The following is a 25,984-nucleotide window of genomic DNA, read 5'->3' on the forward strand; positions in this document are numbered from 1 at the left end:
CAGGGAGATCGCAATCCGCTGGACTGCACGCTCCTCTCAGTGTGTGTGTGTGTGCGTGTGGGTGTGCACGTGTGTGTATGTTTGTGTGGTCTCTATATTGTGAGCCATGCATGTGTCCACGCTGTGTTGACACTGATGATGATGGATGATGTCGTATGATAGACTGAGGCTGATGTATCGGAGGACTTTACCTGCGGGGGAAATCCAGAGCACATGTTTTGTGTCCAGCAGAACAACCAGGGGCACATGTTTAATGGATTAATTCAATTTATTTTTTATTGAACTGCAAATCAAATATTACTACTGCTATGATAATTATTTCATTTTAAATCAGCCTGCACTGTAACCGGCGCCCTGCCAGTTGATGTACCGCATAGCTTCGCTGCGGAAGATGCTATTTAATTTACTGATATCGATTTATTTCCTGCATTTGCTCAACTTGGGCTCTCCGCTATGGTAATATCCATTAATTAGATGATGTGAAGGAAAGGCACCTAATAAAGTGTCTTTACATCCAGTCATGTGCTAATGATAATAATAAAAATTATAATTCAATCCAAAATCATTCAATTTAATTTGATTGCCTGATGTACAAAATTAAATTCTTCAATCGCCTTTTTCTGGCTACGCTGTTACAACCTGCGGTCACTTAAGAACGTATATCTGTGAATATACATTGAATATCTTGTGCTGTAGCGCGTGAAACACCAGGATTACACATTGTGTTACATTAACAGGATGTGTAATCCTGGGTTAACTTGCTCTCAGGAAGGGAGTGTTGTTCTTTGTTAATGTAACACTAACGCTCAGTAAAGCCCGCTCTTCGGAGTTGATGAAACTCCTCTTCGGGGATTTAACGTTATAACTGACTTGTCAGCGCTCTGGCTCGACTTCAGCCCACAGGTGAAGTTCTGGTTTCTACATTGAGTTTTAATGTATATTCCAGGACTTTGTAGCCCCCCTTTAATTTGAATTTACACAATAACCCGTCTACAGTCACACGCCGCACACATGCACACGGTGTCTCCCCTCGCCCTGACTCCGTATGAATTATTCAACCAATCACACGGCTGAACAGGCCTGAACCGTGTCCCTGACTGGGACGTGCTGTGTTTACTTTAAATGTCTCACGCTATACCTGACTGATGTGTGTCCGTGTGTAAGTGTGTGCAAGTGTGTGTGAAAAAGGCAATTACAGAAGCATGAGAAAAGGTCACATTTCATACCACGTGGGCGCCATGATCGGAGAGGGGCGGACTTTTCCTTTGAATCAAAGACAAATTTAGTTATTCTGCAAATACATAATTGATTGTTGATTTTTTTTTTATGCAAAAAGATTTAAAACCTCTGGAACAAGAGACGTACAGTCGAGAGGAATTATGATTTAATACTATATTTTATCTTGAAGGTAAATTTTATTTGAGTCAGTTATTTGCAATTTCTCCACAGCTTCGGTTTACGAAATCATTTCTTTAGAAGAGCTGCGGTGTTTTGTACTGAATAAATGTTTTTTTCTCCAACATTTCTATCTTTTCAATCCATTTCCTTACATCCATCTTTCAACAACTCTCTCTTTTCTTTCTTTTTCAGAGATGTTAGAGTCCAGTAACCTCATTACCTACAACGGCTTGTCCAACAGCTCGAGCTACGACACTTTCCTATTGGACGAGGAGCGAGGGCGACTGCTGGTCGGAGCTGAGGACCACATCTTCTCCTTCGACCTCGTCAACATCAACAGAGACCACAAGCAGGTAGGACTCCAGCGTCCGCAACGTTGTTCTGGTTACACTTTTCCTCTCTCCTCCCTCCTCTCTTCTCCTCTCCCTCTGGAGTCCATTACTCCATCTCTTCCTTCCCCTCCCCTCAGCCCCTCCCCCTGTCTGTCTTGGTCCAGACAGGGGCCGTCCGTAATTCCATTACTCCACCTGGACTAGGTTAACGGTCTTTTTATCTGATTCGAGCAGCTATCATTGACACACAAAACTGACAGACTTTGCCTGCAGGCTGCAGAGAGCTGAGCAGGGGAATTAAAGTGCTGAAAAATACATAGTCAATGCAGAGAGGCAGAGTGTGTCTCTGCATTCTTTTTGCCCTTGGCTCGGATGTGTGGTTTTTTTTTCCTCTTTCTCTTTTTCGCTCTTTTGTTCTGATCCTTGCATCATTAGGAGATAAAGGCCAAAAAGCAGTGATTAAGCAAATCTAATGTAATTACCCTGAAATTTGCAACGCAGCTTCCCAGGAGAAGAAAACTCAGCTGATCTACAGAGGAGTTAAAGTTTCAGAGCAGAGTGAGGAATGTGTGTGTATGTGTGTGTGTGTGTATTGTGTGGACATAATAATGCACATACACGCACATGCATACTTTTTCATTGACTTTTCACATCTGTGCGGCTTCCAACAAAAAAAGGGGCCTCGACCCCATCCATGTTTTTGGTATACAACCATTCCCTGACTCATTCATGCACACTCATATGCTCCATGTGTTTATAACTCCTGTGACCACGGAGCCTTTATTTTAAAGATCAAAGCGCAGGAAGTGCCATTCAGGGTGTTTTCAAATCCACTTTTGCTGGTTCAATGGCAGATTAAATAGTTGCAGTGCCATTCGCATGGTTCAAAAGAGATTTACTTAATCTCTTCTCTAATTATGGATCTCTTTTATACTTGCTGATTTGCCAGGTACTACGCAAGAACAGATCTGGTCATGGACAAAGTCAAAGTGTTTTGTGCACCTGCCTATGTGACGCCTATTACAATGTGTCTTTGAAATAAGGAGATTCTGCGACATTAACTTCAGGTTCTCGTTAAACAATTACGCAAATTGCTGCCTCAAAATAGTGATGCGCCAAGAATTAGTTTGACCACACCTCAGTTTAAGACCAACACGCAGATGCAAGTACATTTGCTATTGAAACAATGTGGGCGTAGGACGGGCTGAAGCTCACTAAGACAATTGCATCAAGCTTGGCGCCACTTTGCGCTGGGTGTAATATAAGGCCCTTTGGGCTATAGATGGATTCACCCTAAGGAAAGAACAACGTACAAAATGAGTCCAATCATTTCCAAAAGAAAATATTAAAAGCCTGTTTTCTTTTCATATTTGAAGTGAAAAGTGCAACCATATGCTCGCGATCTGAACTGTAGAAAAGAGTTAAACTATTTAAATCCCATAATTTGATCCAGAACCCATATTTAAGCCATATAAAACGTCTATATCGACAAGGCAAGTGAAACACGAAGGGTAGAGTTCCTGCATATTACATGTTTGACTCATGGTACTTTTTTAACTCTGTTTGTCTCTCATTGTTGTTTTCCTGCCACACAGACTCTGTTTCTTCTCCACTTTGATGCAGTCTGTCATTATATTGTAGAAACGCCTTTGAATATTTATCAAATGTACATGAATCACTGACCTAAAATAAAGAAGTGAGTAAAACATGACAAATGAAAAGTCATTCTCCTGGAATTCAAACAAACCGGTTTCCTTCTGATTCACTGCTTGACTCACTGCCTCCCTGCATCATGAGACAACGTGTAAAGCTCCTCTCCACCTCCAGCATAGTGTGACTTTGTCTTCTTCTCGTTTTTGCACAGATTGCATGGCCTGCCACCCCCTCCAAGAGGGATGAATGCAAGTGGGCAGGGAAAGACTATGTGGTAAGTCTCCACTCGTGATTTCGCATCATGATTTCTGCGCTTCCATTAAATTTCTCTGGAATTTGAGTTTTGGCAACAGCACACGATAGAAGTAACCGTCTGGATCCACCAGCCGTAGAATTACCATAGCACTGCAGAGAGGTGGGAAATGAGCTCAGATAAAAGTGATAGTAGCCATGTCTCATGTCACCTCTAGCACACTGTACTCTCTGTGGACCATCCCCCACAGAACTGAACACACACTGTAGCACAGATGTTCGATCACACTGAAGTGTACGCAGAGTCTCAATGGCACCAGGACAATGACGCAATACCCCAGAGGTTATTCGCCTCTGTGATGTACAGTGTAATATTGGAAGTATATATATATATATATACAGTATATATATATATATTTATATATACAGTATATATATATATTTATTTATATATATATATACATGTATGTGGGAGCATAGTGTTTGAGCTCTCTTTATCTGGCACAGTTTATTAGCTCACATGTGCAATTCAGCACAAATTTGCTGAACACATACTATGTGCCACCAGCTTTGTTTGTGTGCAGGACGGTGTTAGTGCGTGTTATCTCTGTGTCGCTGTTTGGAAAGGCCCTCTCCGTGTAGTATCTGATCTTAATTTCATGGCTGGATGAGTCTCGAGTGCAGCGGCTGCAGGTTTTAAGGATTACCCAGAATTACACTGTGCTTTTTCAAATCACAGAGGTTCCACTGGGGTCCAAACTCACCAGCGGCTTTTTCGGTTCCACACACACACACACAAACACTGAGTCGAGGCCACACGAGGAACACTACACCTCCGCTGCCTCGCACGGTGGAAAAATAGTGTGCGCTGGCAGCACAAAATCACACAAAAACCCAGTGATGAGGTATTTGCGTGCTGTGAAAATGTTTACCCTTGAAAATGAGGCGGTGAGAGCAGAGATGGAGTGCAGCACGGGAGGCCTTGATTGGGACATTACTAAAGCATTCAGAGCTCCCAAATTGATGCATTTGTCCAAACCACACTTTACAGCCGCAGAACAAATGTAACAGCTGCCCCCTCCTCTCCAAAATGCCTGATGGCTGTATCATTCTCCTTGGCAGGATGAGTCTGTAACTTGGCCCAGGTTGTTGCGTTTCGGCGAACAAAGCGTTCGGATACTGAAGTGTGGCTTCACAGTTTTCGCAGAACTGCCTGATGTCATTGCCGATTATTCGTCCAGCTATTACAGACGCTGAAGGGGAAATTAGCAGTTATCCTACATTTCCACAGAATTTTTTCCATATTCAATTAGAGACCTCAGCATAATCTCAAAATTCACTCAACTCATCCAAATGTCGACAAACCACACACAAATCCGTCCGCCCATTTCTCCCATGGAAAGTCATCGTGAAAGAGCCCAAAGAGAGGCATTAACTTTATCCAATAATGACTCATTTATCCTCTGCGGCTGTTGTGGTTTTTTTACATAATGACATGGTTTGTGATCGGGGAAGCTATTTTTCACCTGAGGCCAAGATCGAGCTGCTGCGTTTGAGTGACTTGAATAAGTAACGTCTGTCAGTGTTTAGGTGCAACCTACCTCCCACATAGCTAATGAGTCCAACTTATTGAGAGCCGTGTAAAATCCTAAACAGACCTGACGTCGGAGGGTGAGGGGTGGCTGGGTTCGGGGGGGGGGGGGTTATAGGAGCTTGTGTGAAATGCATATAATAAGGGCGTGAGAATGATGTGTGGGGGGGGGGGGGGGGGGGGGGACGTTTGCTCCCGCTGTTCAACAGTAGGGAAAACAGAGGGTAGAGTCGTTAGGTTGACACAGTCTTCTAGACACATGGACAGGGCTGAGGTTAGCCACGAGAGTTTTAGTCTTCCTCTGTGAAATCAGCAATAACAGTGTGGCTGAAGTGTGCAAACTGAGTGTGTGAGACTGTGGGTTGTTGATGAAGGTGCACACATGAGACGTATTAAATCCTGCAGTTCAGCCCAGTTAGAAACTGCTAACACGCTGAAACCGCATATTACATGTAGTCCAACATACCTGAATTGACATTTGGATGAAATTAGGCTTATTCACTTTCTTGACGACAATATGATGAGAAGATTGTGAGCAATTTTTCGGTCTGCGCGGTAAATAGGAAGCTAACACCAGCAGTCAGTTAGCTTAGCTTAGCACAAAGGCTGACTTAGCTCTCTCAAAAGGCAATGAAACCCTAACCCTACCCAACGAAAAGATAAGAGCTAGTTAATTGACATCGACACAAAATCAGGACAATTTTGTTGGCAAGGTGCAGCAACTTTCTAAATTTCCACCCGATGGATCCTTCTTTCGTCACCCACATTTGAAGAAGCCTTGGAGAAGGGATACAATCGGTCTTCAACTGCAGCCTCCACAGGACGCAGCCCCTGAATTGGGACACAGCTGTTCAGTGGTTTCCATTTTCACTCTCGGCTACAAAGTGCATTTCCCAAAATGTCGATTATGAGCATGTTACTGCGGAGGAAAAAACAGTAGGCTCAAAAACCCAATTGTTTCTACCTCTTTGAATAATAGCAGGAAATTCCGTTTTTTCGGGAAAAAGTCAATTTTGTATTGCACTGGAAAATGTCATAACTGCAACCTGGAGCCTCGTATCCATTTATGTCTCATGAGGGACATCATCAAATCATCTGAAGCGTCTGTACTGCTCAGAGGCTGGAGGAGATACAGTTGTTGAAGGGAGGAAAGAATTATTTGGCAGTCAGCATTTGATTTGATGTGTGTATGTGTTGCTTTTCCAAATCCCCAAACAAACACAAGTACTTGTTTGTTGGGTGGATATTCAATATGTATTTATAATTGGGCAAACCACGACCTAATCTCTTAAACACATGTGCCCAAATCAACTCCTCAAGGCCGCTAATAAGCCTCCTACACCAACCAATCTCCTTGATTAGCGCTCTAATAAACAGTCTCACACCACTGGGATTGTCAGCATGCGCCCGCAGAGCCAACCCAAATACCCGCGGTAAATTGAAACATATGGATCATTAAAGATCTGAGGTGGATTTGCTGATTCGACTTACAGGTGGGATTTCCTCGAATGAGACTCGGTTTCATACAGTTGTTCTTTTCTTTTTTCCTTTTCCAAAACCAAGTGGAAAGTCCCTGCTTTAAATTCCAACAAAGCTTTTCTCTATTCACCGTTATTCCCTGCTTTCTATTTGTCTCCGGTTTCAGTCGAATCACATCTTTTTTTTACGATAGGTGTCCGCTTTATTTTCATAAGGGGTAAAACCCTATTTAAACTTTATGATATGAAGGAGTGAATTGGCAGCGCGGGGGCTACTGCTCACACAAGTCCCTTTTGTAGAATTCCCAAAAGGTTCATGTGCTTTGCGAGGCAGGTATTGCACACGAAAGTAAATCTCTCTACCAGCTATTACTGCATAAATGTATCCACAAGTTGAGGTGTATATCTTTATTATATGTTGATTTATGTGTATATTGTTTTTATATTTTTGCAGAAAGAGTGTTCTAACTACATTCGGGTCCTCCAACCGTACAACCAGACCCACATGTACATCTGCGGCACAGGAGCCTTCCACCCGATCTGTGCTTATCTGGAAATGGGCAAGAGGGCAGAGGTAACGCATTGTGGTGCATTGATGTCAGCTCACACCGAACGTTGTGGGGTTTTAAGTTGTTATATATATGCAAAAGGTAATTTAGATTTCAAAGGAGCATTCATTAGGAAGTCATGAAATGTGACGCCAGTGCTATTGTAAAGTAATGAGAGGGAAAGTCCAATATTGTTTCCCCTTAAAGAATTGAGTGGGATCACACACACACACACACACACACACACACACACTCTTTTCTGTCAAGCGCAGCAGTGTCCGTTCCCCTCATTGATTATCTCCTCATCAATGTTTTCCTTTGTGTGAAGATGTGGAAAAAAGTGGTCACTACACGGTTCGACTCCAGCCGTCGGAAATTAAAACAACCTCTCCCCCCGCATTAAAGTTTAATCAGTCATCCTGATAGAGGTCTACAAGTGAATCAGTGTAGCAGCGTGGGTTCTGTCGCCGGACAATGGGGAGGGGATCGAGTGTTTGCACCATGCAGATTGTCCCCGCATGTGTTCTCTTGTGGTTTAACACGTGTTATCCTGGTAATTGAATTACTGGAAAGTGAGTGATTCGGACCTCTTGTAACTTTTGTTTAAATTTATTTAAATTCTCTTGAGGTGCTTTGTGCCTTTTCTTCTCAATTCTACTCTATTCCCCTTTGTGTTAGTTGCACCACTGCAGACTCAGAGCTGTTCTCTGTAATCAAATAAATGAACTCAACAGAGTTTCTAGCTGAAATCGTGGTGCAGCTCATTCCAAAAGCTGTGAGGTAGAAGCAGAATATGTTGTAATTTGAAACACAGGCTATATATATGTACCTTTAGGCTTAGTTTAGCTTTCTCTGGCCTTGTTTTGAACTCTGACCCGTTCCACCACAGGACAACATCTTTCGACTGGCGCCTCATTTTGAGAACGGCCGCGGGAAAAGCCCCTACGACCCCAGAATGCTCTCCGCCTCGCTCCTGATCGGTGAGTTTGATCCCTCCCTCGATTAGTTCCAGGAGACACGCATTTGCCTCCGAGCCGATCATTTGTTCCTATAACTTTAACTTTTTCTCGCTGGCAGACGGGGAACTGTACTCTGGCACGTCTGCTGATTTCATGGGAAGGGACTTTGCCATTTTCCGTACGCTGGGAGATCATCATCCAATCAGGACGGAGCAGCACGATTCAAGATGGCTGAATGGTAAAATTACGAAATTGATTTTTACAACGGAAGGAATCAATTTTCCTGTTCGATCCAGTTTTTCATCAATACAGCTGTTTGTGTTCTCCTAGAACTACAGGGTTTCCTGTGGTGTTGTTTAATGACACAGCTGGATTTTATCACTGAATTCCACTTAAATGATGCCTTTCCCTTGGTTTTTTGTATCTCCAAGCAAAAAGTGGAAGCAAGTAGCGTTTCAGCCTGCAAAAACCATACAGACGCCAACAAAAAAACATTTACTGGACCCTGATATCCTACATACACCTCAAAATATTCAATACAGTGGAAATAAGTTCTTGTCCTTGGCCAAACAAAAAGAAAACCTCTGTTCATTTCCAACGGATTTTAAAGCATCAAATTCTCCCACAAGCCTCAAGTCTCCAGTCATTTCCATTCATGTGCAGACATCAGATATCAGAGCCCATTCACAAAGTCGCTGGAATTGTCTGTGCCAGTGAGATTAGCGCGGCGGTGAAAGTTATTGACCGCTCGGTCTGTCCGGCTATCAGTCGGCACCGCGGTGGACTCAGAGAGCCACAAAAGGTCAGTTTGAACCTTTTCCCTCAAGCTATGCCATCCCCCTTATTCCCCCCAGTTCTTTCCCACAGAACTAATCCGCTCTCAGCTGTTTTCCTGTAGTGGAGTCAAATTCCTCTCAGTCCCCCCTCCACACCCTCCCCCACCACCACCACAAACACTGGCCTCTGTGGTGCAGACTACTGTGACATATTAATAAAGAGCCATTTGAATAGGAAGTCATCGCCGCCGCTTTAATCCCGATCGATCTTTCACCTTGTTCAAACTAATTCGCTTGGGGGGGGATCGCATCCATTCGGGCAAAATCCAACTCCCGTCTCAACAAAAGCGGGATTGTAATTGTGTGGATTAGCGGGATGGGGATATTCAGTTGAGCCTTTATCAACAAGGTTACATGGTGCTCACATGGAGAAGAAAGAAACTGGGGAATGAATGCTTAATGGCAGCTGATTCTGAAAAGGGATTTAGGGTTAGATGGCAGGTTTGGCTTTGCTCGCTCTGATTCATGAATTCTATTTACGCGTCTCTTCACCTTCTAATGCCCCCTCACTCACACGGAGGTTGGATTAAATCTCTCAATGAAGTGGCCTTGTGTTGGGAATTAAACGCAATGAATTGTATTACCACAGCGTGTTTTTGTACGTGAGCGCGTTGGGTTTATTAATGTGTGGATTTTACAAGGGTACATATTCACAATAAAGGTATGGAGCATGTGTGGGGCGCACATGATTCATGCCAGAGGTCTCGCACTCGCACAGCGCTTATAAATCTGCTTCCCACTTTGGCCACGATCTCCTTTTTCACAGCTACTCTATATCCTGAACGGCCACGGAGGCGTAACATGGCACTGCTTGTTTCTCTCCGGCTAACCCCCGAGCTTTTAGACACAGGCTCGATTTACGCGTGACGACGCCTCAGTGACTGCGGCCACTTTCCCTCGGCCCTCGTGCCCCTCGGAGTCGAAGTTATATCTCAGCCTTTAAGGCCCCGGCCTGCCCCGTTTAGCTTTTGATTTCCTCTCGTGCTTAAAGTTGAGATAAATTTATTCATGTGTTACCCGGGACAATCAGAGCCATGTGTGTTTGCGAGGATGTGGTCTGGAGACGGGGGTTATATGGGATTTGGACTTGGAGCGCTCACTTGGGGTAAAGTCAGATATTATAACACCGGGGTGTAAAGTAAATGGCTGTTATTACTGAGCCGTGACGGGAGGGAATCATGGGAGGATTGGTTTCTGAGGTGTAAAATCGGGGTGAAAGGTTCGTCATCGGGACAGAGGTTGGGATCGTAAAATTACATTTGTGCATGAAGAAATGTATGATTTGGCTCCATTGTGCACCGCGGACAAAGTTATTCTGGTTTATTCATATTCCCTTTTGCCTCTAGACCCCAGATTCGTCAACGTACACTTGATCCCGGAGAGCGACAACCCTGAAGACGACAAGATCTTCCTGTTCTTCAAGGAGAACGCCATGGACGGAGAGCACACCGGGAAGGCCACCATCGCCAGGATAGGACAACTGTGTAAGGTAACAACACACACACAGCAAAATCCTATCCAAGATTGCTGCCTGTTACAGAAATGTTGGCGTGAATGCTTACAGAAACATGTTGTTACAGAACGATATGGGAGGTCACAGGAGTCTGGTGAACAAGTGGACCACTTTCCTCAAGGCCCGGCTCATGTGTTCAGTCCCCGGGGTCAACGGCATTGATACGCACTTCGACGAACTACGTAAGCTTGTATTCTTTATTCGTGTGTGGAGGAAAGGATTCCTTTTCAAAAAGCTTCCGCTTCACCCGCTCTTTATCTTCTGTTTCCAGAGGACGTGTTTCTCATGAGTTCTAAGGACCCGAAGAATCCAGTCATCTACGCCGTATTCACCACATCCAGGTACAACCCCTGTCCAGATCTTTTCACAACGACCTCCATTATCTGTGGGCGAGGGCTCGAATTCTCAGTTAGACACAGATGCTGGTAGTGTCATATTTGTTTTGTTGATTTGTTGCTAGGAGACTGGAAGGAGCTGATATGTATTCAATGTGCAAACAGTCCTGGACGAGTTATTTCCTCTGTGTTTGAAAAACACACACACACACACACACACACACACACACACACACGCTTCATATTTCCTTTCAAAGATTCTTCCTTTCACATCTTTCATCCAATCCCTTTATCTGCTATTTCCTAACCGTTTTAAATGACGCAGGAAAATGTGAGCGACCAAGTGTGCCCCTGCCGAATTCCCAGACAGTGCCCCCCCCCCCCCTTCCCATAATCCACTTACAGGTGTCTTATGGTTGCTTTCCCCCCAAACCCTTGAGATTGCTTTTAGCCGATTCCCAATTCCTCGCTACCTGTCTCCCTTTTTTTTCTTCCATCCATCGAAACCTTGGCAGGGGCTCGTAGGGAAATCAGATTATGGGGCGGGAGGGAGCGAGAGAAACACGATATTCCCTCAGCGGGAAGGCACGTCTCTCCCCTGGCCGCCGCCCCAGCTCTGAATGGGGTTTTCAGAGGCCCGGGTGTGGCGCTATTGAAGCGTGCGGAGGGGGCGAAGGCGCGGGCCCAGGCAGATAAGTGAGTTGAAATGGCACAGATGGCGGCACTTATCATGATGATGATGAATTTGCATATGGGAAGGAGGAGGCGATATTGTGTCCAGTGGTGTCTCCGAAGCGCTTTGAGCGGAGGACAAGCGCCATCAATCACCGCTCATAATAAAAACCGGTGGCTGGATGAATAGAATGGCGGCGCGAGCAAACGCGTACTGACAGTCGCCTTGCATCAGCGGGCCTGTCTGGCCTTTCTCAGCTTTCTGGAACGTATTCTGACCGAAAAGGTTGGGCGGGCGTACACCTACACATGGGAGCTCGCCCCGACTCACACACACACACGCGCTTTAAAATTCAATTATAGGGCATTGAGGAATTAGAGGAGTTTAATTGGTTTTCTAAGTGGCCGGTTTTCAGAGATGAATAGAGCAGAGATTCAGAGGGACCAGCTTTTAATATCACTGCTTAATGAGGCACAAAGAAGCTGCCACTGACAGATCAATGTTGGATTGTGTCCCTCCCTACTCGTGTGTGTGTGTGTGTGTTTGTGGGGTGGATCGACTTTGTGTGCCTCTCTCTCTGAAGCTGTGTGTATCTGCACAAACACATGTTCACCCTTCTTCTTAAGCACAGACATATGAGTGTCTGTTTTTGCCCCCGGAGTTAATTGAATTTCTCTGTAATTAACATTTTCAAATGCTAATCCATTCATCTTCCGTGCTTTGGTGAGTAGTGTGTGTGTTTGTGTGTGTGTCTGTGTGTGTGTGTGTGTCAGCCACATCCTTAATTAGTCTGAGACAACTTCCCATTGCAGTCAGCGAGACAAAGGATGTCCCCAAATCTTAGCCAAGCATTTGTTTCCTGCAAACGCAACAGATTTGCCAACAAAATGAAAATCTGTCTTCTAAAAAGTGTCCCTTGCAATGATGATGAGATTATTTTTGAAGATCTATTATCCAGCTAATCTGTAAAATCATGAAACCGATCTCCTCATACGTGGTCAGAGGTTAATGTGCCTACAACGCTCAGCGCAAAAAGCAAGCTTACGATCTTACGTTCATCTCCGCATGAATATTTCAATAATTCTTGTGAAATATATATCTTGGATTGTTCACATGGAATTTATGAGTCAGGGCTGAAATTGCTGTCTTCTGGACGACCCGGGATGGAGCAGAAATTGAAATGAAACCCACATAATTTCCCTTCTTTTGCATGATTGATTGACCTTGTCTACATCCGACTTGTGTCTGGCTAGCGAGAGAGAAATCCGCTCATCTGGCTAACGGGCAAAAACAAAACGCTCGCAAAAAAACAGTGGAGGGAGATTTCAAATATGCTCCAAACCAGGTCTCCCATTTTTTTTGGTGAAGTGCCCAAATTCCTGTCTGCTCTCAAGATGCTGGAAACAATCACAGAGGAGTTCCAGTCTGTCATTCCCGTACTTAGGTAATGACAACCTTGCTCCCCCTCCGTCTTTGTGCGATGAAGGGTCATTTTGTTGTCTTTCTTCGGGATTTCACAAACTCCTAATCCCTGTCTTGTCACCAATCACCTATAAATCCCCTTTGGTCCTGTCTGTCATCTTTCTTCGTATCACCGCCCCCCCGTTCCCTCCCTCTCTTCAACTTATTCTCTTCTCCTTTTCTCTCTGTTTTCCTTTGCAGTAACATCTTTAAAGGCTCCGCGGTGTGCATGTACAACATGGCGGACATAAGGAGGGTGTTCCTGGGTCCCTACGCCCACAGAGATGGACCCACCTACCAGTGGGTGCCCTTCCAAGGGAGGGTGCCCTACCCTCGTCCTGGAACTGTGAGTTTCCACATGAACCGTCCAAAAAACCAGTAGATTCACAATCAGAGAACATTTCCTCGGAAACTAAACACACAGCTTCACATTCTTTTTGCCGTCTTTCTCAGTGTCCCAGTAAAACCTTCGGAGGTTTCGACTCCACCAAAGACCTTCCCGATGACGTCATCACGTTTGCCCGTGGCCACCCGGCCATGTTCAACCCGGTGCACCCGATAGGGGGGCGTCCCATCATGGTGAGGACAGATGTGGACTACCAGTTCTCCCAGCTGGTGGTGGACAGAGTGGAGGCAGAGGACGGACAGTACGACGTCATGTTTATCGGCACTGGTACGCACCTTTTACTTTTAAATTACTGAAAGCAGTCACAGTTACATGGTATTTAAAGTTGATTATTAGCATTCTTTACCAATTCTTCTCAAGTTTAAACTAGTGTCAGACAAAACAACTGTGCGAAAGATATTTTTACAGTGAAGCAAATATACTAACAGAGAGCAGCAGCTACAGATTGTGACGTTAATAATGAATTGCATCATTAACAAGCAACTACACACAGATGTTGTCAGAATAGGCTTTATAATAAACACACTGTTTGTCCTACAGATATGGGAACAGTGCTGAAGGTGGTGACGATCCCCAGAGAGAGCTGGCACGACCTGGAGGAGGTGGTGCTGGAGGAGATGACGGTCTTCAGGGTACGACTTTGAACATAGTGTGAAAAACAATGCATGATGTATAAAAATAGGCACAAATGGGGTGTTTAACAGGCTGTGTTTGTTTTGTACAGGAGCCCACTACCATTACTGCCATGGAGCTGTCCACCAAGCAGGTAAAAACATATTTTAACACGTTATATTTTACACAAAAGTTGTTGACAAGGAAACAAGCCCAAGAGAAACAAAAATGTAAGAACTTATGGGCCTTAAAGCAAACACTGCTATCCAAAAAAAACAAAGATATCTAATGTGCCTACCGAGAAACCAACCCGCAAACGCTTTCTTTTTATGAGAGCGTTTCCAGCAGAGCCACACAGGAGCACTCAAGTTTTAAGTCCTTGCTTTTTTCTTTGGCTCCCACAGCAACAGCTGTACCTTGGCTCGTCCCTGGGTGTATCGCAGATGTCTCTCCACCGTTGCGAGGTGTATGGGAAAGCTTGCGCCGAGTGCTGCTTGGCCCGAGACCCGTACTGCGCCTGGGACGGCACCGAATGCTCAAGATACTTCCCCACCGCCAAGAGGTAGGAGGCACACACGCTCGCGCATTAAACGCTTCTCGTCAGCCATTATTTGTGAGTTAACGCAGGGTTAGCCGAGCTCGTACGACTCTTCTCAGCAACATCCGGCCTTTTGTGTTAGCGCCTTCTCACGCAGTCACACCTGGGAGCTATCAGTACACCTGCAGCGGGCTGTTGCAATTGGCTCTAAAGACTTTTGCTCAAGGGCAATTTCAACACACAACCTGGTGCTGCAACCTCAGACCTCCACTCGCCTATTAGCAAGTGCACCCCAATCCAAGAAATCTACCCGGATACGCGGCAAAGCATCTACACGTGGAAGTAATCTGGAATAGGAATATTACACAGGCACAAAATACGGTCATTAAACACACTCACGCTAAGGACGCTTTCCAAGAGGTAGAATTCAGCAGCCTGGGTTATAACTCCTGTCAGTAACAGTTGCTGTGAGTTGTGAACCCATCAATTTACAGCAAAGAGGAACACACCGACGTGAAGACACACACACACACACACACACACACACACACACACACACACACACACACTCTCTCTCTAAATTATAGCCAACAGGAGCTGTCTGACCGCTTCACCCTGCAGCCAGGAGGTATGAACATACACACCCTCAAATTACCCTCTGCTGTATCCAGCGGGATTAGGCCGACCACGACAGCCCTCACACACACACACACACACTCCCCTGCGTCTCATGCATCCACAACTTCTCACACCAGCAGAAAGAGGCCAGTGGGTAAACGCCACCTTGGCAGCGTTACAGGCAAGGTGGCACACCCCATGGTTAAGGGCCAGGCACCGGCTCCCTCTCCTTCTCCCTCGCCCAGAATGGGAACCAGACGCCCGGCCCCGCACGTGCTCAGACGGCCAAAAAGACAGGAATGTTGGGTCAGGAAACGTACAGAGGAGGGACCTTGTGTGTGAGAAAGAGACAGAGATGAGTTTCCAAATATGTATGGCATAGGGAAGTAAGGAAGTAAGGAGGGGAGGAGGGAGGAAGCCATATTCTCCATGCAGGATTCACACACACACACATGGGCCATTTCACTTCATCTGTTTCTTTTTCACCTACAATGGTTCCCGTCTTTATTTCCTCCTTAAAAGCCGTTACCTCACCTTTGGCTTACCCCTCCTCTCCCCTGCTCCAGTTTTTTTTTTTTTTTTTACAGCGTCCATCAGAATCTTTAAACCATGGCAACTAGAAACAGGGAGGATACATTGGCAGTTGGGTTGATGTGAGTAAAGCCCAGCTGAAAAAAAGCCCAATGACACAGTGGACTCTCACGTCAGGAGGACAAAGAGTTGCGCCTTCTTTTTTGCGAGGAATTTCAAGGGCGAAACTAAACCGCTTGTGTTTCATAATCAGGACTCATCAGAAAGCAATGAGGCTTGGCTGTTTTACTGCCCCTGCAGGTTTATGTTTCTAATATTCTGCCAAGGTTTTGGATTTTATATTTTTTCACCCATGTGATTTTACAGTAGAGTAAAGGTTGAGTAAATACACATTTTCTCTCCCTTTTAATGAAAAGGAGGCCGAATGTGGTGTAGCGCTGGGCAACATTGCCCCCTAGTGGTTGCAGTTAAACATCACAGCGAGCAGAACATATGACAAGTGCATTTCTGCTCTATTGAGTTGAGGATGTGTTGAGTTACCAGTGACTTTATTTATTATTACTGTGTCCCCAGGCGAACCAGGCGACAGGACATCAGGAACGGAGACCCTCTCTCCCAGTGCTCAGACCTCCAGCATCACGGTACCGTCATGACTTCACACACCAATGCTCTCCATTTCTTTCACACACACACACACACTTGTCTTAATCACCCCTCGCTGTGTGTGTTTCGGTTTTGAGCAGAAGACGCGGACGGCGCAGGAGGCAGAGTGGAGGACAGGAGTGTGTTCGGTGTGGAGAACAGCAGCATGTTCCTGGAGTGCAGCCCCAAGTCCCAGAGAGCGCTCATCTACTGGCAGCTGCAGAAGCTCAACGACGACCGAAAGCACGAGGTGGGAAATGTGTAAACCTCATCTGGGTGACACAGCCCACTTCTGAAGATAGTGTCTATAATATCTACTCCATGCTGATTAGAACACCTTTCCTGTTCTGTTATTTTGTTATAATCTATGATACTATTGACCTTTAACCTTTGTGACCTAGAAGTAGTTTAGATTGAGTTTCCAGCCTTAATGATATAAGAACATTTTGATCGTGTCTATATTTGTGTGACCAGACGTTCAGGGCGAGTTGTTTTAGGAAACAGGGGAGATTAAATACAACTGCAGCCAGGTTGAACTTTTTTTTACTGGATGACCCAAATTCTTCAACACAGTGTTCCCATTGGAATAAATGATGTCGCAGCAGTTTTTCATGCATTTCATTCTATGTGTTTCAGATCAAGCTGGACGACAGAGTTCTTCGTACCGACCAGGGTCTGCTCATCCGCAGCCTCGCCACGTCCGACACAGGAGTCTACCACTGCCAGGCCGTCGAGCACGGCTTCATTCAGCCCCTTCTCCGCCTCAACCTCCAGGTCATCCCCTCCCAGAAACTGGCCGACATCCTCCCAGGAATACCCGGTGCGGGAGGAGGCGGCGTGGGTCAGTCCCCCAAGCACAGGGTGTGGTACCGAGATTTCCTCTCTCTGTTGGACCACCCAGACCTCAACAGCGTGGAGGAGTTCTGCGATCGAGTTTGGAAGAAAGAGCGCAGACCGAAGAAGGTGAAGGCGCCCAACGGTAACAATCCGGGTAAACCCGACGGCGCTGCGTTACGGCCTAAAGCTACAGCTCCCAATGCTCAGAGGCAGCAGGCCAATCCATCGCAGAGCAGGCCGTGGCTTCAGGCCGGAGCTCCAACGGTGGAAGGGCCAGCGCGGGGCCAGAACACCCAGAAAGGTCCAACAAATCCGGGTACGGTGAGCGGCCAGGCGACGAGGAGCAACCCGAAGACGCAAAACAGCCAGAAGGGGCAGGGCGGCCTGGCGGGCTCACAAGCGGCGGGGGGACAGCGGGCGAACAGCCAGCACGCCGCCAAGTGGAGACGGATGCAGGAAAATAAGAAGGGACGCAACAGGAGGACCCACGAGCTTCAAAGACCTCCGCGTAGTGTTTGAGACGAAGCGCAGAGACGCACACACGCAACCAGATCTACACACACAAGCACAAAACCCATGCATCCACACATACTGTCAACACACAAACACGTTCTCGAGAGTGTTTGTCCAGTGTATGATTCAGTGACCTCTCCATGACAAGAACAAAACCACACGCATCAGACACACCGTTTAAGTAGAAGTACACGAGCCACACACACGAATACCGCTCTCATTCAAAGACTCAAACGCACATAACCTTGGAGGAGGAGGATGAACGGAGGATGGAGAGACTGGAAAATACTGTAAATGTGTGAGCATGTGGCTGGTTGCCTGGGAGACTGTCTGGCGGACAGTTCAACCTCCTGTACATAAGCTACTAAGATAAGCCGGGGACAGAAAAACGTCGACTGAGGTGCTCGTCGGTGAAGCAGATGGACTTGATACGCTGAGAGGACAGTGGCGTAGACGTTAATAAGACGCACGGACATTTACGGAAGCGGATGCGATGTTTTCCGACCTGCTTCCCTCTTTGACCTGAGCATGTGAACTGAAAGATAGCGTAAACAGACTCTTATTTTGAAAGGACTGCTTGAGGACAAAACAATCCTTTCTGTGTCGTCCGTACGAACAACAGCGCCCCCCGCGGGAGGAAAAGGGAGGCGTGCAGTTCACCGCGAGGTGTGCACAGCTTTGCACCGGTGGCCCACACGAAATAGAATCGTTATAAACATGCAAAAACTGCAAAGTCATGCGGAGAAAGTGCTTCGTCGCAACCCGCTCCACCCGAGGCATCGTGCATGTTGTCGTCAATCATTGTTTTAATAAGCTAGTTATTTTCTTTTTTTACTCCCTACCTGAAAAATGTTACTTTTATATTTTCTTTCCTTTCCAAACCAGTGATTCTATTTTTATTTTAAATTTTTTTTCTGCAAAAAATTACGAGCAACATAGCCGCCTCATCATGCATTATCCCCCCCCCCCCCCCCCCCCCCCCCCCTTTCCCGCCTCTGAGGATCCTGTGCGACTTATTACGTCGTTGCTTCTTTTCTGGGATTTCACGAATTCCGGTTGTCGACGTAATACGTAAAAAGCCAGTCGGAGATAGACTGCCACTTGTTTTCTGTGTACATATATACAACAAACGTAACTCTGTGTATATACAGTACATATACAGTACGAGAACACCACTTGATAATTATTTATTGCTCATTGTTTTGTGAAAGGGTTGCATTTATTTTTGATATTATGGTATTTCTGGCTCATCAATACATCGGAGAAACAACGGCAACGGCATCTACGTGAACTTTGATGGACCAACTGAGCGAAACCACATCACAGAGGGTTTGAAAGTGACTCAAGTACAAAGGGGGTTTGCGTCATTAACCGAATCCCGTCGAAAATAAGCACAATTTAGTCTCTTTTTGCCATAACCGATGATTTTTTATATCACGTTTTTTCCTTTACCCCACATCCACCCGACATTGTCGTCCATGCATCGAGTCGCCATGATGTGTAAGATACTTCCCCCGAATCTGAGAAAACCTTAGCTGTGAATCTCTGTAAGAAATAGTGGAGAAAAATGTAAACTCTAGTCTGAGGAGAAGACACCTTATTACTGCATGTGAATGCTACCTACAGTAAGTGCATCTTTTTTAATCGTCTCTCTTTCTGTGTTTTGTGTGAGAGGTAAAGTTCCCTTAAAAGCAAAGTGTGAATTGTACCTTTGCCAAAACAGTGATTAATAGCGATCCGAGACACTCGTCCGAAATCCAACCTCCTTAATCTCCGAATTCAACGATGGTAACCCCCCCTCCCCCTTGTCTTCCTTATCCCCTCAATCCACGACAAGAGTATAAAGTGTCAATGCAATAAATTCGAGCGGATAGCGCTCTGTACCGACACTCCAAAAGGTCGGTGTGTCCCTAATTCGGGTCTCTCCCTCAGAGTTAGTAACAAGCGAGAGAGCTGAGAGTTTCCGCTGCTGTAACACGGCTCTTTCTGGCATGCGTTCAGTTGTCTAAATAAACATCTCCGTTACAAAATAAAATACAAGTTTTGCTGTTTTTATTTCAGTCGCAAACTTTCTGCCCTGAGCCGGTCTCACACTGTTCACCCCTGTCTCACACTCCTGGTTCTGTACCATCTGTTCTTCTCCTGCTAGGATGAAGTCAAATCGCTGCAGAAACTCGAGATGGTCCATTTTTATCGCGCTGCAAGAATCCATTCACGTTTATTGTCCTGCGCTGGAGGCAGAAATCCCACAGATGGTTATTTGGAAAAAAAACTTAGACCAACCTCACCCACCTGAGAATAAACAGAACAAACTGCTCAGATGGGCTCGTAGCTCTCGGCTGCTCTTAATGAATATTTAATGTCATTTGCAAAAGGTTTTTTTTTGTTTTTCTTCACAGGAGATATTTTGACTCGGAGCAGGAGAAGAACACATGTTAGTAATAACACCAACATTCAGTTTGTTCAGTCAGGAAGTACCAACAACAGCAGGAACCTGAAAGTGCAGCAGATAAATGGAATTCAGCCATTTATGATATGTTTTCACCCCTGTCGGTTTATTTGTCTGATTGAAAGCAACATCACCTAAAAACCACTGGACAGATTATAACGAAACCTGGTGAAAGGATGTAGCTTGAGTCAGGAAAAAACATATTCAATATTGGTGTGAATACAGATCCGAGGGCACATCCAGGAATATATTTTGTTGTGATATAGGCTGTTTTTCAACATGTTCCTAATAATTTAATGGATCTTGATGAAAATAATATTTATAAGTGTGGGAAGTTTGGTGCACATCCGAATAAAAGTGTGGATCTGGTGAATTTAAATGTTTTATAAAGGGACAGAGTGCCATTCATGTTTTTATTTTTATTTTTTTGATTGTGACATGTCTTATAGTCGAGTTAAATAGTAGTAGGTAGAAACTCCAACTCCACAAAGGCCCAACAGTCTCCTTAAATTCCTCATGATACATATAAACTATTAATTCCTACTGAAGACACATGATCTCAGCTAAACATCTGTGGTAGTTGCAGGTTTGTAGCCCGATCATACAGCAGCATTTAAATCTGAAAGATCCAGATTTTTATTTGAATATATGATTTTTCATCAAGCTCCATAAATTATTTCCTGAAAAAAGGTGAAAATGTCCAAAAAACACTCAATGATCTCACAATACTATAGACAGAGAAAATAGAAATTCCTGGATCCAGAGCTGCCCCAGATTTTAATGGGTTCCTACTTGGCCAATATCACATCCTCCCAGCAAGTTTCATGGAAATCCACTCTGTAGTTTCTGCGCAATCCTGCTGAAAAACAAACAATTTGTCAGAGGTGAAAGCTAGAATTACAGTTTACATTATAGAATATGATGATTCTCCTGCTGAGCCACTAGAGGGTGCTGTTGTCTCACTACCTGTGTGGCCTTGCTTCCTGTCAGAGCCAATCCGAGGCCTCGAGGCTGCAGCATCAGAACATGCACTGTGTTCTTTTTTCTTTTTTACACGAATCTCCTGCCTCCACACTCAGACAAAATAATCTCTTAAAGCGACATTTCCCCGCTTCCTGGTTGGTCCTGTTGCCATGGCAACTGTCCTTGAATGTCCTGTGTTCCTTGCACACTCGGTGTGTACGAGTGTGTGTCAGTCTGCTGCACGATGAAGAAAGAAGCCGTCCTGACCATTATGGTGGAGGAGGGTGTTATCACTGTCTCCACTGCTCTTCTCCTCTCGTCTGCTCACAGACACAAATCCTGGATGCATCAACATTTCATATTTCAGACATTTTAGTTTTTACTCAGCGATTTCATAAAGGCTCATTGATCACAGTGTCCACAGTTAAGTCATTCATTTCCTAATTTTAATAATACCTTTTTTAATTATTCTTTACATTATTTATTCATGTTTTTACCTCAGCTTTTAAAATCTGGGACATAGTGTCTGATGAAGGAAACATACATGGGACATTTTAAGAATAAAGCCGTAGAAACAACACAATTTTTATGTCACAATCAATCAGAAGCTTGTTCGAGTCTCATAAATGCCGAAATCTTTCCCAGAGAATTTCTCATAACCGAAAAAAATCCTTTTGCATCTGAGAAATGTGAATTATTGAAAACACTCCCGCGCACTCTCTTACCTGCAGTGATTTTTATTTGCAACATTTCGGTGATAGATCTTCATCAGGTAAATGAAGAAAATTAAAATTTTATTCCTAAAAATGTGCACATGATTTTGACCTTTGAGACTTTAATCTTGAATATCAATGTTTCACCCTTGTAACAAATAAGCAAATTCCTTATATTCTCTATTGAGCTGCTGATCAAGGGAGGTAGGGGAGACACAGTGGATCCAAATCTGTGGTGGGAAAGTGGTCCTAGATTTTTGGACCCCTGTGCAAGGACGTACAATTTGCAGTATTATATATATCTGTGTTTGGTGCGGAGCAAAATGAAGAGTTTCCAAAGTCCAATTTGAATTTTCTTGGTTGAAAAAACATGATAGCAACCAAAAAAACTAAACAGAAACTCCGCTGATAAATAGTTTTTTCTATTTTCACTCTTCTCAAACTGTTTTTTAATCTGATGTGAAATTAACTTTTCATTTTCAGTTGGTCAGATAATATTTCACCACAAACTTTCACATTAAAGACACGAACTAATCTTTTGCATTGAAATTAAATCAATATTTCAGTGCGCATTAAAATTGGAATTAAATGAAGAAGCCAGTTCACATCTCAGAGGACATCAGTCAGTGTGTGTGTGTGGGTGTGTGTGTGTGTGTGTGTGTGTCACGACTCTTCATCTTCGGCTCCCTTCAGCAGTTTGCAGCTCTGACTCATTCCTCCCTGCCCCGCAGCGAGCCCGGGGGATTGTGGGAAATGAAGTCTGTGGGCAAGGAGAGCTGTGATTTAGTTCAGTGGGAGGATAAACTCTGCCTCTCTCTTCTTTCCACCGTCTCATCTCCGTCCCCGCGGCTGCTGTTAAAACACGTGTGAAGCTCTGACCTGTTCGCCTGCAGCTTGACTGTGAACCGCGACACGCGTGCACAGATCCCACACACTTTACATACAGAACATGTGCTCCACTGTACCGAGCATCGCACTAATCATCAAGTGATGCCATAACGAGGAACCCTGCAGGTGAGTGGCAGCTGCAGGAAGAAGAAACCATGGCAACTCCTGGGGGGGATGTGATAAAGAGCAGCTCTCCTTGATGATGGATGACATTTTCCATCAAGACTGAAGCGCAGAGAGTTCTACAGGTGCAGCGTTGTGTTCTTATACCTCCACACTGAAAACACTCACTGCAGTAAAGGACATGTAAGCACAACACGTGTCATCGTCTCATTTTGTCCACCGTCCATTTCAATATCACAAAATGGAAGCAAATATGTTTTCTTTTCTCCTGCTGACGTCATGTTATAACTTTGTGATTCGGCCTTTACAGTTCATTCAGAATCAGAATCAAAAAGCCTTAACTGCCTTATTGATTGCAGTAAAAATTGACCCTTGACCACCAAAATCTTTTCAGTTCATCCTTGAGATAAATTTAACATTTGTACGGGTCTTCGGGACAGCCCGAAGACATGAAGCCTCCGGCCACCGGGTGTCACCGCTGTAGAAACGTAAAAAGTAGATTCAACTCTTTTCATTGTATCAATAATATTTGTTAAGGTCTTAAATATAAATTATTAACGGAGTTGCAAATTGAGTCCATTGCATTTCAAGACATGTATTTATTTGGACTTTAAATAAAAGCTTCTCCGCCATGATGACGTCTAGTTTTCAAACACCAGCCACAAACTGTAACCAAGAGTCTCCCTGCTCCTATATTCCTTTGGGGGGGGGGGGGGGGTTTCACTGTACGTACAGTGCACTCTGGGAGAGCGGTTTCCACGTCTGTCGTTAAGAAGCCGTGTGATTTATGGCTGCGATCCCACCTCCTCAACACTGAGCTACAAGGCCGGGAGTCGTAAACAGAGACGCCTCACACAGCTGCACGTGTGTGTGGGGACAGATGTGAAGTGGCTCAGACACACACACACACACACACACACACAGACACACACAGACAGAGCAGTTTGACCTCATACACTCCCCATCCTCTGATTGCTTGGGATTGATGAGGTGATCAATGGCCTGTCGGCGGCTGAAGAGGATACTGATTCACAACGTGCTTCTGTTCGAGGACTTGGTAAATCCACAAGGACTCTTACAGCTCTCTGGTCCAAACACACCAGAGGACATAGATTTTTATTAAAGCTGAGTTTCTGGAAAGGTTCCCGGGCTTGTAGAAGTATCTTGGCTCCGGAGGAAATTCAATGTCTTTGTGTTTTTATTTGTCGTCAGTGTGACTCATCCTTGTGCTGTTTTTTGGGGCTGAGCTTCCTGGGACCCACCACCTCGACGTCACCGGCTGTGACGCACCACCTTGACAACAGGTGTGTGTTTTAAATGATGCATGAGCCGGGGGGGGGGGGCGTTAACAACTTGATTGGCTATTCAAATCCACATCATCCCTTTATAAAACGTGTGTGTGTGTGTGTGTTTTGTTGGTGTTTTTTCTTCTTTTTGCTGAGGGACTATACTCCTCTTCTATTACTGATGAATCAGCCCATTAAATCCTGGAGCAGGGTAAGATATCGGATAAGATATCAGCTGCTGTCAATCGGCTAAGACAAAATGAAAGTGGAGAGGGGGGGGGGGGTGAGAAGAGGAGGAAGGAGGAGAGGATGTAGGACAGGATAGAGGAGGAGAAGAGGATGTAGGAGAGGATAGAGGAGGAGAGGATGTAGGAGAGGACAGAGGAGGAGAGGAGAGGATGTAGGAGAGGATGGAGGAGGAGAGGAGAGGATGTAGGAGAGAACGGAGGAGGAGAGGATCAGTGTGTAGTTTTTCTGTCTCAGTCGTTTTAAACACCAGATTCTACTTTTTTTATATTTTATCCTCCAGTGATGTGTTTTCATTTCTGACAGCAGCTTGTGGCCTCTTTCAAAAAAGACAAAGACAAAGTGTCTTCACAAGAACTCAGAACTTCCAAGAGACATCAGAGGAACTGTCACACAATCTGAGTTATCTCTGGGAGGATCTGTGAAAAATCCCTTTTTCTTTACTGGGGCTGTAGTTTGATACATAAGAGAATTTAGGATATACCATTGTTGCCTTTTCACTGGTGACGAGGTAACGCTGCTGTTACTCCACTCAACCACTGACATAGTGGCTTTAGAGATTGGCTTCCAGACAATGACCAGTAAATCCTATTAACATTAAAGTCTCCTTCCCACGTCCTTCACCTGAGCTCCACAGCAACCCTGTTAAATAAATCCCACGAGCGCTGGTTTCAGTTTAACTTCGACAAACATCTCTGAAATCTAAAAAAAGTGAGGACTTCCTGTCAGTGATGCAGAAATGAATGTGAGACCTTTTTAAATCCACAGGAGCTGCTGATGACGGCAGGTGACATCGTGTTTTACTTGAAATTTCTTCTATCCCAAAGATAATTCAGGTTATTTCTGCAACACACACACACACACACACACAGACGTTGGACTCTTTGTATTTGTGCTGCTGTGTATCTGCAGGAGACAAAGGGACTTATGTAACTCCGACATTGAGCACAGAGTGTGAATCAGACGTCTTTTGTGCGTCTTCAGGGAGCGAGGAACATTATTCACAGAGAGTTTAGCTGAGAGCAGACTGCGTCTTCTCGCTGTGAGAGTGATACATGACTCCTGTTCCCAAAGAACGCAGCACAATCCGATGTTTTCTGTAAATGCTGCAGCTATGAAGGCGTCATGGCTTCTCGGTGCAGCTTTTGGCATTTGCGGCCTCGGTGGGGGGGTCTTTTGAGGGTAAAAACACAGTTTTTCAAAGGATGAATAATTGATTCCAGGCCCTTTTTTCTGCCTGTTTTGTGTTGTTGTTGCAGTCGATGGCCGGTGAGCTCACTTGACCCTCAGCTGTGCACGGCGGGGGGAAGTTGTGGCAGGACTCCACCAGGACAAGAAGACAGCTTACGGCACAGATCGGTGTGTGATTGGCCTCTCTCTCGGGAGAAAAGAGGATTACAGGGGGCCTCTTACGTGTGTGCATGAGTGTTTCTTTGTCATGAGGGTGAGGTGCGTTGACACACCCACCCGTGTGCATGTGCGCGTGCATGTGTGGGAAGGAAGGGAAGGGAGCCTCTGTGGCTTTAAAGGTATTTTTAGTCGACGGTGTCTGGGTATCTCGGGGGGGAAGTTGGCGTCTAGGGTGGAATT

General features: G+C 45.0%; 1 protein-coding gene across 1 annotated transcript in view; it reads left to right on the plus strand.

Annotated features, from left to right (window-relative positions):
* The window catches only part of sema3aa (sema domain, immunoglobulin domain (Ig), short basic domain, secreted, (semaphorin) 3Aa), a 30,863-nt gene extending 12,128 nt beyond the window's left edge, over positions 1–18,735 (plus strand). Inside the window, exons 2-17 of the mRNA XM_034578498.1 lie at positions 1,591–1,751; positions 3,595–3,657; positions 7,159–7,278; positions 8,142–8,232; positions 8,330–8,449; positions 10,394–10,536; positions 10,628–10,742; positions 10,832–10,901; positions 13,231–13,375; positions 13,483–13,702; positions 13,976–14,067; positions 14,160–14,201; positions 14,452–14,609; positions 16,308–16,375; positions 16,478–16,626; positions 17,013–18,735. Coding sequence (XP_034434389.1) covers positions 1,591–1,751; positions 3,595–3,657; positions 7,159–7,278; positions 8,142–8,232; positions 8,330–8,449; positions 10,394–10,536; positions 10,628–10,742; positions 10,832–10,901; positions 13,231–13,375; positions 13,483–13,702; positions 13,976–14,067; positions 14,160–14,201; positions 14,452–14,609; positions 16,308–16,375; positions 16,478–16,626; positions 17,013–17,732 — 2,477 coding nt within the window. The 3' untranslated portion in view covers positions 17,733–18,735. The remainder of the gene's footprint in view (positions 1–1,590; positions 1,752–3,594; positions 3,658–7,158; positions 7,279–8,141; positions 8,233–8,329; positions 8,450–10,393; positions 10,537–10,627; positions 10,743–10,831; positions 10,902–13,230; positions 13,376–13,482; positions 13,703–13,975; positions 14,068–14,159; positions 14,202–14,451; positions 14,610–16,307; positions 16,376–16,477; positions 16,627–17,012) is intronic.
* Positions 18,736–25,984: the final 7,249 nt, after the last annotated feature.

Source organism: Hippoglossus hippoglossus, chromosome 23 (assembly GCF_009819705.1).
Source record: "Hippoglossus hippoglossus isolate fHipHip1 chromosome 23, fHipHip1.pri, whole genome shotgun sequence".
NCBI lineage: Eukaryota > Metazoa > Chordata > Actinopteri > Pleuronectiformes > Pleuronectidae > Hippoglossus > Hippoglossus hippoglossus.